This window comes from Mus pahari, chromosome 2 (assembly GCF_900095145.1).
Source record: "Mus pahari chromosome 2, PAHARI_EIJ_v1.1, whole genome shotgun sequence".
NCBI lineage: Eukaryota > Metazoa > Chordata > Mammalia > Rodentia > Muridae > Mus > Mus pahari.
Genome location: NC_034591.1, coordinates 137,221,389 through 137,234,705, shown reverse-complemented (window position 1 = coordinate 137,234,705; position 13,317 = coordinate 137,221,389). Strand labels below are relative to the sequence as shown.

Sequence of the window (13,317 nt, the reverse complement as noted above, 5' to 3'; positions counted from 1 at the left end):
TACTGGATTATTCCTACCAGTGTCCCGAGAACAATCCAGAAACTAAAAAAGAAATCAGTCAGGCTAGATGCCTAAGTTGTCATGAGGGTTTCTAGTGGCCACCCAGTAAGCCCCAGGCTTACTGTGGAAAGTGCTTTACCCTGGATCCAGGGATTTCAAGTGGCTGCAAGAGCCCAGGGGGAAGAGATCAACCTTCAAGGGGGAGAGGGGCTCACCCAAGCAGTCAGTCAATGTCTTAACTCTTATGTCAGCTGGAGGCTTGACTGTAAAATGCCAACCCCTTAGTCCCCAGAAAAGGCTGGCCAGGCTTACCTGGGAAATTAGAGGCCCTCTAGCCAACTGACCCTACCAATTAATATGATGGTGTTTGTGTGAGAATTTTAGCTAACTGGTAAATAGAAGTGTGGAAGCCAGGCCTGTAAGATGGACCAGGATAGCACAGCTCACATGGCTGAAGTTCATATGTCCTGCAGCAGCTAAGGTGGAAGTGGCAGCATTGGCAGCAGCATTCAGCTGGGCGTTGGCGAGAGTTCTGGCTCAATCCGGGCCCACTTTGAGAGGCAAGAGGCAAGGCCTTTACTGCAGCTGCTGCCACAAGCCGCTGGCCCATGTGGCCATGGTCCCACCATCTCCTCCAGGGTCCTCCTGCTGCTGCTCTCTGCAGCAACTGCTGGTGTTCCTGCTGAGTTTTCCTGGGTGCACCAAATGATGTGTTAGAGTGGCGGGTCATGTCTCAACAGTACACTAGGCCAAAACATTCCATGTGGAAGAGGTTTTATTGGAAGGGAGAGAAAAGGTAGTGGCAGAGAGAGAAGAGAGGGAGAGAGAGTGAGGAAAGGACATTCTCCTTATTTATATGGAAAGAGACATAACACAAGGTGGGAGTGAGCCAAGTGAATGCTGGGAATATGGTGCCTATTGTCTTGGCAACTGGTCTGCCTGTCACAGGCCAAGCTATCGCCTATGTGATGTCATAGGTTTGGAATGTCCTGGTACCAACAGCATCTCTATAACCAAATATGCTTTACACTCTCTCATTTTGCCCCAATACATTTTGCCCCATCCCATTTATTCCCATTTAAACTAATATCACTGTATCCTTACATTCCTAATTTTTATCAGTTTGTATTGGATACTAGATGTGGAAGCAAGAAAATGTGAAAAAATGGCTACTCAGTTAATGAGGGAATGGTGATGGATAGATATGAAAGAATGGTTTATTTATCAAATCTCTGGAAATACAAAAAACACTGTTTTTCTTGAGAAGTCCTAAGAACAGAGCTCTGGTGAAACACTTCATATTCACAGTATCCTCAGGCATTTCCATAATCTGTGGCAGTGGAAAGAAGAGAAAATTAAGATAGGCTTGGATTTCCACGAGCAAATGCTATCTCTTCCTCTAAGTCTGAACAGCATGGTATCCAAGACAACCCAATGATACAGGAGGAGCTGAGACCCACTGCTGCTAATGACCCAATAAGCTGTGCAGGAAACTAGCTGGGGGCTCAAGAGGCATCACACCTCTCCAGAGCATACACTCCTCTATACCATACACAGTCAAAGCAACATGATTCCTAAGAAGAATATCTACCTAGAATTTTATGGAGGAGGAAATCTGGGAGACAAACTAGAGGAATTCTGGTTACCCTTCAAGAATGTGAACTACTGCCAGGCAGTGGTGGCACACACCTTTAATTCCAGAACTTGGGAGGCAGAGGCAGGCAGATTTCGGAGTTGGAGGCCAGACTGGTCTACAGAGTGAGTTCCAGGACAGCCAGGGCTACACAGAGAAACCCTGTCTCAAAAAAAAAAAAAAAAAAAAAACAAGAATGTGAACTGCTTACCTGCACCGCAGGGAGCACTGTATTTTGCAACTGCAAACTCATCTAAATAAGTGAGAAAACAGAAACAAATGCATCAAGTGATGTCACTACGGGCATCTGTGTTTGCACCAGAAATGCCCACGTCATTTCTCTAATCCACTGCTTGTTGCCTTGGACAACCTTCCAGCTACGGTGAGCCACATTTCACCCCAGACTCCTGACAGTCGGTTGCTGTACATCCTTAAATCTCTTTCCCATCCTATGACTGGCTTATCTGACAAAAAGTTAACTCTGCAGCTACTTTGTTTTTCTGGTTGATGGGTTTAAAATGTGCTTTCTTCCACAGAAGCAAGAAGATAAAGGGGGCAGGTGTCAAAGCTGAAGGCGACAAGAGGAAGTGATGAGGAGCCAGTGTTACTTGGCAGCCTGGCACATTCATGGGTCTGAGTTTCTGCATCGGGAAGCGAATGCCTCTGTTCAGGAGGCTCTTGCTCACCTTTCTCGTAGTAATCATAGACTTTCACTATGGCTGGCTTCAGGTCTCTTACTGGAATATCTTGCTGCACCATGAAGGACAAGGTCAGCGTCTGATTTGACACCTGAAAATCAAAAGGAGCTAAGTGTCTTCCTGGAACCATTCTTTTTACATTGAAATCAATTGTGGTTTTACAGGGTGGGGATTTTATCCGCTGAGAGTACAGTATAGAAAGCCCCCAGAGTAAGTGGGAAATTGCCCAAGTTACCTCTTAAATGATTAACATGACTTGGTAAGTCCATATGCCTTAATCCAGGGTTTGAAACCCCCATTAATATAGTTCCTTGTCATTTTATTGCTACTTAAGTGTAATTTTGTTACTGCTATGATTGTAATATAAATATCTGATATCCAGGATAACTAATTTGGATCCCCCACACACAAAGGGAACAATTGCCTTAATCAACGGCAGCACATGGCTATGTTCATGGGAGGAATATATACACAATTTCAGTTTTACTATCTATTATATCTTCTTTGAAATTTCAGAAGTTTAGTACAGTTTAGCCTTTTTGTCTTGTAAAAATACTGATAAGACCCGAAGAATTCTATAAAAGGGGAACCACTGCTGCTTTGTCAACAGAGATTCCTATCAATAGATGTTCCAATAATTCTGCTACTGTACCCATCTTTTCACTTATTGGTGCATGGATGGACTGCTGTTTTACTATCACACGACCCAAGTGCCAGCTGAGATTCATGGTATTTTCCCCTCTTATACTGTTGATGAAGACGATGATATAATGACCAACTAATCATAGTAATCACTTCCCTGCATTACTCAGCATCTCTAAGCTAACTGGTTGGTATAATGAAAACCATTGTGGAGACTACCTTACAGGCTCCTGGAAGTATTCATATCCCAGGTGTGTAGTGGGGCATGTCTATTCACAGGCTCAGGTGAAATATCTCCAAAGAGAGGACAGCCACTGTGAAATTAGCTTCTCATGTCTCTAGCACAGAGGTGAGAACTCTCAAATACAGACATGCACTTCCCAGTTAGTTCCTAGAGGATGGTTACGTATGTGCTTTGCACATAGACACTCAGGAGTCTCACCTTATCCAAGTAAATCAAGACATGGTTATTGCTGACTTCTGTTCGGCTCACATGCACAGATCTTTCAAGCTGAAGAAAATGGAGACATCACAAATGTTAATGAATAGATGAAGCTCCTGGAGAATCCAGGAAAATATGAGATTATTTTATTATCAAAATATCCTAAGCCGGGTGGGGGTGGCTCATGCCTTTAATCCCAGCACTTGGGAGGCAGAGGCAGGTGGATTTCTAAGTTTACAGAGTGAATTCCAGGACACCCAGGGCTACACAGAGAAACCCTGTCTTTCTCAAAAAAACTAAAAAAAAAAAAAATCCTTCAAAGGCCCCTTGTAAATAAATAAGTAAAAGTAAAAGTGAAAGGTAATTTGGATGAAGGGCAGACTATTAGTATGTCATATGAACACACATGTAAAGTTGACTTACCTGAAGAAAGGGGTTATCCATCACTGAATGGTCAACTTTGAATCATATACATACAAGCAATATGAAATGGACTTAGCAAGTTATATTTTATATTTATGTGTTTGCCTATATATACATATATGTACATACACATATGTAATGATAATTAAGAAAAAGAGGCCATAAAATATGAGAGTGAGTAAGAAGGGAACATGGGAGAGTTGGAGGAAGGAAAGGAATGGGGAAAATGATATAACTATAATTTAACTTAAAAAAAAAAGAAAAGAAAATTGTTTACAAGTTTCTCCAGTAGCCATGATGTCTAAACAATGATACACACACAAGCACAATCACACTTTATTTTGACAGGGCATAGCCTTGAAGACTTAGTGGAATATTATTTTAATAAATAAGATATAAAATGAAATGAACTATTCTGGGCTTTCAGTGAACATACCACGTTAACGTGCCATCCTGGGTTTATAATGAACATAGCGTCTTAGTGTGCCATTCTGGACTTATAGTGAACATACCATTTTCACTGTTGGTTTCAAGGGGATGAATCCAGACACCATCTTCACATCGGCAATTGCCATGTTGGAGTCAGAACGGCTTCCAATGTAACTGAAGGTTCAGGAAAGAAAGAGTTAGCTTTTCCCAAGTTAGTAAATAGTCCTTTTCTATGACTGTATATTGTATACTCTATGGCTCTATGAAGTATGCATCAGACTTTCCAAGGATCCCGAAAAAAAAAAATGGCATGTAATAGAATTTATATAGAACTGAGGAAATCCACAGAAACTGGATCTAGAACTGGAATTCAAGTCTGTGGTCTCAGGTCTGTGTCTTAAGGAAGCTTGGTGGATGACATGTCCTCCAGGGCTCTAATCTGTTCTGGGATTCCTGTTACTCTCACTTTATCACCACAGTTTCCTAGGTAGAGCAGCAAGCCAAGTCACAAAGACCTGGGTACATGTTTGTGAGTTCTGTAGCCACTTGACTCCTGCTATGTACGTGTGTGCTGTTTTCCAGACGTAGTATACCATACATAACTAGACCTACTTATCGGCAGCAGAATTACAGTGGAAAAGCCACTACTTCCTTTTATTTAAGCCTTCTAAGAATGTTTTTCTTTTCTATAAAAATCAAGATTACTAAAGGATTTCATTACATAGGAGGAATTCAAGTAGTAGACAAAGAATGGTATTGCTTGTTTATTTATTATCAGGAGTAATTATTCGAGGGAATTAATTTCTGAAGGTAGAGGGCAGGCAACGTAACTCCATCACAGAGAAACTCGATTTACAAGATTAAACAACCATAATCAGTCTTTGGAGTTCTATAATGTACTTTCCTTTGTGACCGACATATCAAATTTATTCTCTGACCATTTACTATATGTACAAATGTTTTGTAAAAATGGACTGTACATCTAAAAAAAAAAAGAATACCTTATTTTTAAAACAGATCTAGATATTTGCTATCCAACATCTTTGCTTAGTGATAAGCCCCAGGTAAAAAGACTAGTTGTTTACCCGGATGGTGAAAATTGGTCTTACCTGATATTGAGTGAGATCTGGAAGCTGGTGTGAGCTTTGAGATCCTCACAAGTCCCAGGCAGAGTCTGCACCACCAAAGCAAATGGGAAGTCCTTCTCCCTCGGGAGAACACTGTATTTCAAGGATGTCTGGTGGCACATTAAAGACAGGCGTCTGTTTTACCCTTTTCCTGGGGATTCCCCTCAGCTCCCTCATCTCTTTCTCTGCAACTTGTCCACTGGCTTGCCTGAGTTCTGACTTTTTACAGGAAGAATGATTCCTGCCCCACCCCNCCCCCCACTCCCCCACCCCCACCTCCTCTGCCCAAGTCTCACCTGGAGGTAGACACACCCTTCTCCAGCTACCTTCGCAGTGTAATCCCCAGGCACAGTTGGCAATGTGACTCTCTGTAGTAATAATTGGTTGTCGTTGTTCACTTGGAATTTTGTAGAAAATGCGCCTGAAGACTGGAGGGTCACATGCGCAGCTTTCTTCGCTCTTGTGAAAGTAGCTGCTCCGTATTTGGACAAAGCGTGGAGAGCCACTACCGTGTCCTGAAAGAGAAATGGGGTAACTGACCCAGGGATTGCTACATCTGGACGTGATCGGTTGCCCGGAAGTCTGAAGCTTAGGCCCTATGGAGGTGCTTTTGGATGGTGAATCAAAGCTAGTAAGATGCTGTTCTGGTTTCAATGAAAATGTCTCACATAGCCTCGTATATTTGTACACTTGTCCATTTCCCTGTTGGTGACACTATGTGGGGAATTTTAGATGGTGTGACCTTGCTGGGGGGAAAGTACGCCACTGGGGGTGGGTTTCAAGAGAAAAATAAAAACCCTTACATTATTGCCATTTGGCTTTCTGCCCTATGCTTGATGTTCAGAATGTGAGTTCTTAGTGTCTAGCTCCTGCCACTATATCTATCTTGAGCCCCCTTGAGCCCCCACTCTTCCTTTTCCTCTTCCTCTTCCTCTTCTTCCTCTTCCTCTCCCTCACCAGGACAGACTCTTAACCCTCTGGAACCATATGCCAAACAACCCTTTCCTTCCATAAGTCACCTTGGTCGTGGTGTTCTATCAGAGCATCAGGAAAGTAACTAAGACAGAAGTCCTTAAGTCACTGACAGGGTGGTTTCTGGAAGGGATTCTGTTCTGGTGGGAATCCCAGGTATTTCGTGTGAGTAGGTTGCTATAAAAAAGGGGCAGCCAGATCTCTCTGGCTTCCTGCTTTCAAATAGGATATCACATTCCCACATCTGTTCCCTCCATGGCTATCCACTATAAGGTGAGAAAGCCATCAGGCAAGGCAGCCACATCAGAGCCTTATTTCAAGTGTTCACATGTTCTCTGAATTCTGTGTATCAAAGCCCGTAAGCTAAATCAGCCTCCTTGCTTTGTAGATTTACTCTCAGACATTTTGTTATGGAATGAAAAAGACACCAATATAGGTATGAAAACTCTTATTTCCCAAAGTTCTGTTAGTGGTCACAAGGGTTTTAGTTCCTGTTTCTGTTATCCTCCTCACATAGACATTTAAACTTTACAGATTGATTATAACCTTCAGGTGGATAACAGGGTCATAGCATCACATATATGCTCTGGGTTGTACACAAATATATCAGCAAATTGATCTCGATCTCCCCCTCTATAAAGGTTTGTGATGTGAGATGTAGAACATATATGTAAGTGGGAATGGAGTTCTTAATTGGCAACAGGCATTTGCTTATTATGTCCCTTTGAGCACTGTAGTCCTATAGGCTGTTTCCCAGCCAGAGCTTGGTCTGGTCCCCTTTCCAAATCAAACTTGTCTCTGCTGACCAGAAGCCAAGGCCTGTTACAACTGAGCTCAGAGTCAGGCTTTCTCCAAAGTAAGGAAGGGGCTTATTATAAACATCCCCTGATATACTGCTGTTCTGACTGGCCTCCCCCTCTCCGGGTTCATCAAAATACCACCAGGGCTCACCTCCCCCTCACTATGCATATTCTCAAAACCACTGACACTGAGCTGCAAGACAGTATTTAAATAATAGATTTCTCAGAAAGAAATAAAAACATTTTAAATTTAAAAACTCGGTTTTTTTCGTGTGGGAAAAAAAATCTTATTTTTTTAACACAATAGAAAAAGACAAGGTTGTACTTCTCTATACCCTCCTTTCACTTATAGAAGACATATGCTTACATCTACTGTCTCTGAAAATAGAGACTCTTCCTGGGCACATACTGATGAATTGTTTAGGCATGTAACTGTAGAGTTGAGCTTGAGAGATTGGTTGAGGAAAACATCCCATTACGTTCCTAATAAACATATTTTTGTGTGCTAAGCAGTGTCTGGAGACCATCAAAAGCATCTAGTTTAAACACAGGCCTACAAATGGACACATCTGTAAGCAGAGAATGTTGAGTGAGTGTTCCTATTAGTAGCTCAAAAAAGAGTCTTCGCCTTCAAGAAGAACAGTAGGTAAGTTTTTCTTCCTTCTTCTTGTGCCCTAGTACTACTTTGGGAAACACAGATTTGTTGTTGAACCGAGGAGACCATGATAGTGCAGGGCTGATGTGGGATGTCACAGTTTAAGAATTCTTTTTAGCTGTCTTTCAATTTCTTTTTATTATCTCTGTATATTAATAATCCTCTAAGTCACCTTCATTGTTTTTTTTTTCCTCATGTGATTTTAGTAGGCAACCCTTTCACTAACTAAAGATAAAATGTTTTAACCAATCACTGACCTGGGTGGAGGAGAAGCCACCATGGGAACTCTGCTGCTTTATGAGCCACTTCGCAATGAGCATCGCAGCAGTCAGGTCCTCTCGGGTTGGAGGTGGCTTGCTGGTAAGATAAGCCAGGAGCACATAAGCAGTCATCTCTACCTCAGCCGAGGGAGCCTGGGGTTGGTACCACAGATCCGCCGGCACTCTGGGTTTCTGAGCTCTGGTCCAGTGAAGAGAACTGTCTGGAGGTGGAAAAGGGATGCTTATGAGTGACGAAATATTTGCACGTAGTTGTTTGAAAGCATCCAAGACAGAGCTAAAACGAGGACTGCTCTTCAAAGGTCATCCTTCAAACTTTAAAGAGATAATGGTCCCTTTGATGTAAATGTGAATTCAACATTTCAATGCAGGCAAGGCAGGGCAGTGCTGGTAGAGTGACAGGCCCCTTAACCACTTATGACTGAAGACAGTTACTACAGTTGTGTGATGGGAGAAAGTTCTCTTCTAGGCTGTGAGTATTCTCTGCTTCAGACGTGATCTAGAGCTTAACCAGAATGTATTACATATCTTGTAAAGCCCTTCCCTAGGAGGCTCATGTGATTACCACTAAGCACATGAAATGATAAAAAGTTTATACTCATTAAATTGAAAAAAGATTACTGTTCTCTTTAAAATAGCTGACATGGCTGTTAAGTACTGAAACTGACAAAGATGAGTGTCATGGAAAGCCAGTTTTTCTTCGACAGCAATTTGGCAATATTCAGGAAAAAAATGTCTGGTCTACAGTGCGTCCTTACACTTCTAGAAGTCTAACTTGGAGAAGCTGGCACGTGCACAGAGGGACCAGAGGGATGGGCACCTGTGCATCCACCATGGACCTACTGTGTCAGCAATCAAGAAGTCTGATCTAAGTGCCACATATCTGCAAACCCAGTACTTGGGGTTGAACTGAGGTGGGAGAATTTTCATTTTAAGGCTAGCTTAGGCTTCGTAGAAAGAATTTGTCTAACAAATAGAAAATGAAGAATGAAAATCAGTGCACTACTGCTAGGGAGGTTTATTTGCCTAACCTTACACCTAAAAATCAAAAGGAAAACAAACTACTGAAATATCAATGGGTATGAAACTGCATATGTAAATCTGGACACTTTACAAAATTAAAAATATTTATGGATACATATGCAAGAAATACATAGGTACATATTGCATATATACATATAAGTAGAAATTGTGATAGTGGATTTAAAATAATGTTAATCTCTAGAGGTGTAAATGAAACATGGGATTTTAATTATTTATTTATTTATTTATTTATTTATTCATTTATTTATTTATTTTGTTTTTTTGAGACAGGGTTTCTCTGTGTAGCCTTGGCTGTCCTGGAACTCACTCTGTAGATCAGGCTGGCCTCAAACTCAGAAATCCACTTGCCTCTGCCTCCCAAGTGCTGGGATTAAAGGCATGCACCACCACTGCCCGGCAGGATTCTTTTTTTAATGCATTGGGAATACTTATTTTCTTACACTGGGAATGAGTGACTCAGGTATTTTCTAATTATTCTTTGTACCTATTATATCATAAGAAATATTTCTCAGTGTATTAACATTTTATGGCACTACCAAAGAAGAAAGACAAGTTCAATTTCATTGGATATGCACATTGTATTTTCTGTCTCTTTAACTTGTTATATAAACTTTGATATATGAAAAAATATTACCTGAAAATAAAAAGATTGATCAACACAATCGACTTGTGTAGTGAGGTAAAACATCAGAACTTTCTCATGAGGTCACCAAGTAAGGGTCAGGTGTAGATTAGGAAGTGACATCTTAGTAGTAGGTCTGACAGCTAGTGCTCTTATAACATTATCCCACAGACTCCACTAAAACTTCACATTTACTATTCACTCAGTGGACAACCCTACAGGGCAAACAGTGCCCCTGTTTCATGAGGAAGGAACAGAACCATCAGTAACTGGATAGCTTGCCTGGCTTCACACAAATAGTTCATTATGGAGCAAATCTTCAAGGCTGAGCTTCTCGCTGCTATACCTGATGCTTCTTCTTCTTTTTTTTTAATGTGTGATTTCACTTTTAAAGTTCTAGATTTTAAAAAATAAACTCTATATGGAATAGATAGATATACCTAGATGATGGATAGTGGGTAGCAGAGAGGACAGATCACAAAAGGCAGAGCAGGGAAATTCTGCGGTATGGCCCACAGGACGTTGTCAGGAGAACGGCCTCAGATGCTCTCACCTTCTTTTACTGCCTCCTCATCAAGTGATTTCAGTATCTCCTTCTTCGTGTCCTGGTTACCAGCAAGGGCAAATGCATAGGATAACAGTGCCTTAGTGTAGACATGGCTGCCACTGACTCCTCTCCTCTCTGACTTCCAGGCTGTGTCCAGGCAAAAGAGGGCATTGCGGACAACAGGATGCTGTGAATGGGGAGCAGAACGGAGACAGCTATGTGAAGAAAGGTGCTGACCTTCCCAGGTGAGCAGACAGAGTAGACCTGGAGATAAGAAGGTTTTCCAATTCATTCTTAGACATAGAAGCAGCAACATCCAACCAAGGCCCAGAAAATATCACAGAAGAGTCAGAAAGTCACAGGATGGGAGGAGCCTTGTGAAATGCTCTCTTCTGAATATGGCAAGACTATCACATTCATGAACCTACAGTAGCTGGGGCTAAATGCACAGGACACATGATCAAGCCAGCTAAAATTCTGGCATAGATGGGGTCGGTGCTTTCCAGATCCCACCCCATTACTTTGGCTCTCATGCCATTTCATAATTTCTGGCGAAAGAGATAATTATTATTTTTCAAGAGTGCAACCTCTGGTCATAGCCCCATGGGTGGCTCCACACCCACAAATATGTTAGCAGCACTAACTGGACTTCGTGGTTATATTTTTTCAAAAAGAGCATGAAGTTGGGAAGGGATGAGTTGAAGAAGACATGGGAAGGAGTTGGAGGGAGGAAATAGAAAGGGCTAGATACAATTGTATGTGATTGTATACATTTATGAAATTCTCAAAGTAGAAAGATAAATAATATATTATTAACTGCTAATCTGATATTAGCCATGTCTTTAGGATCCTTGAGAGAGTGGAGATGTTTATAGGAGAGAAACAGCATAGATGCCCCCCTTGGAAAATGCAAACCTTTCCTTTTTGCTGGAGCAAATGGATTTGAGAAGCATTTGCACTGCATAGAAGGAAAGCAGACACATGCTGTTTAGGAAGCTCAAGTCTCAGGCAACAAGCCAGAGTTTTGTTGCACCCAGAATCATCTTTTGGTAGGGAAGAAGGTGGTACCTACAGTGACAGGAAGAGACATTTCCAGGAGAGCGATGGTGATGTAGGCAGACAAAGTGACTTCATCTTCTACTCCTCCCTGTGAATGGGCAAGAGGAAGTGATGTAAGTAGTTGTAAGAATTCTATTAACTAGCTATTCATATTCTGCTGTGTTGTGGAACTTCCCATTTCTAAATTTCCACTCCCAGGCAATGCATCATAATTAATATGAACTCTATCCTCTCTTTCTTGGTGATGTCTAGGTCTGATTGTTCTTTGGTAGCTCTGTCAGTAATTTCTACTCTATAATCTCTGTACTCACAGATCTCATAATGGATAAACCAAAACTAGCTCTGGAATACTCACCTTCATGGCATTGTTGAGCAGTGACCCAGAGCTCCTGAAGCAGCCATTGTCCTTCTGCTGCTGGGAGAGCCAGGTGAGGGCTTGGGTGATATGTGATTCATCGATGAAGATATATCTTCGAGCCTGAGCAAAACTCTTCAGTACAAAGGCTGTGAGCCTGAGTGAAGTAGGAATAATCATATATTTGCTATAACCATAATAATCATATATTTGTTATAATGATTTTAAAGCCTCTTCACATGAAAATGCTTCCCAAGTCCCTTCCTGACACTAGAGAAGTATCTAACTGGAATTGGTGCACTGGAGATACCCTCTAAGTCTATCCTGGTCTACAGGAGAAGGATGCTAGACCTAGAATTTGCTCTAGCCATAATAAAGAAGCTACGGATTTCTGACACACTTGTTTTTCTTGGCTCATTGAGAAGATAAAACAGCATGGGATGGTTCTTGACCCTCCTCTTGGAAGGTTTCTTGCTATGTATAGATGACAGTATCCTCACATGTCCAATTCTTCTATGCAGCAACTTTACATTCACTTTTACTTAGGAATGTAAAAAAAGATTTTGTATCATTCTATCCTTAGTTCTTTTCCCTCTAAATGAATTCATCCTCTCTCAAGGTAAGTATGACCCAAGAAAGATACACTGAAGCAGGTGTGGCTTATCTAAGTCATGTGATATGCTCACTATATCACTTTAAAACTCTTGGCTAGGGGAACTGTTTTTAGAAAAGAAAATGTCGCTATAATATGCGCAGGATGACTTGGACATTTAACAAACATATACCTGAATATCAGATTATCTGCTTGTTAATTCTCCAATGTTGGTACATTCATTTAATATAATTCATTCTAATTCCAATAACATATGTCTTGACAGAGTTGTTATTGACATAACTAGAGTACTGCATGCAAAGAATTCAAGCCATTGGCTTCCCCTTACCAGGTATTGGCATGACTCCTGCCAGGTTTATCCCCAAAAGTGCTGTAGGAGCCATCCCGGTGCTTGTAGTTTAATTGTCTTTGGTAACCTGTGAGGGAAAGTTAGAGAAACAATATGGCAGGTTGAGTACCCATGGCAGCCAAAAAGATTATTAAAATGCTTGACATCTCTTGTAACTGTTCAAAACTGTTCTGTCCATATCTAAAGTATGCCCTCACTTCATAATGTGTTCCTGGAAGTCAGAGAGTAGATAGTTTCTATGAAGTAAACCATACTAGTGTTTTCTATTTTGGTAGTGAGATAATAGGCAATAGTAATGATAAATAACTCAGTCTCATTGAACAAGCTAACTGAAATAGTATTGTCAACCTTCAGTCCCTTGTTCAGTACTCACCTGTGTTAAGATAGGTAATGGCCTTGGTCTTGATCTCCTGTGTCAGCTGCTCTGTTTCATTCAGATAATCCAGGACATAGATATTGGGAGCAAACAGAACCATGTTCTGTTCTCCACAGCCATAGGGCATGTTGAGGAGATCCTGTGTGTTCTGCATGGCAGAACCCAATATATCTCCTAGAAAATGGGAGAGATAGGGCTGGTGAGATGGCTCAGTGGGTAAGAGTACCTGACTGCTCTTCCGAAGGTCCAGGGT

General features: G+C 41.4%; 1 protein-coding gene across 1 annotated transcript in view; it reads right to left on the bottom strand.

Annotated features, from left to right (window-relative positions):
• Positions 1-1,181: 1,181 nt before the first annotated feature.
• A2m (alpha-2-macroglobulin) overlaps positions 1,182-13,317 on the bottom strand; it is a 44,492-nt gene continuing 32,356 nt past the window's right edge. The window contains exons 24-36 of the mRNA XM_021190161.1: positions 13,062-13,238; positions 12,668-12,755; positions 11,727-11,883; positions 11,385-11,459; positions 10,319-10,499; positions 8,079-8,302; positions 5,691-5,909; positions 5,377-5,504; positions 4,351-4,441; positions 3,416-3,484; positions 2,320-2,422; positions 1,845-1,886; positions 1,182-1,330 (exon numbers count right to left, since the gene is read on the bottom strand). Of these exons, the coding sequence (XP_021045820.1) occupies positions 1,314-1,330; positions 1,845-1,886; positions 2,320-2,422; positions 3,416-3,484; positions 4,351-4,441; positions 5,377-5,504; positions 5,691-5,909; positions 8,079-8,302; positions 10,319-10,499; positions 11,385-11,459; positions 11,727-11,883; positions 12,668-12,755; positions 13,062-13,238 (1,571 nt within the window). The 3' untranslated portion in view covers positions 1,182-1,313. The remainder of the gene's footprint in view (positions 1,331-1,844; positions 1,887-2,319; positions 2,423-3,415; positions 3,485-4,350; positions 4,442-5,376; positions 5,505-5,690; positions 5,910-8,078; positions 8,303-10,318; positions 10,500-11,384; positions 11,460-11,726; positions 11,884-12,667; positions 12,756-13,061; positions 13,239-13,317) is intronic.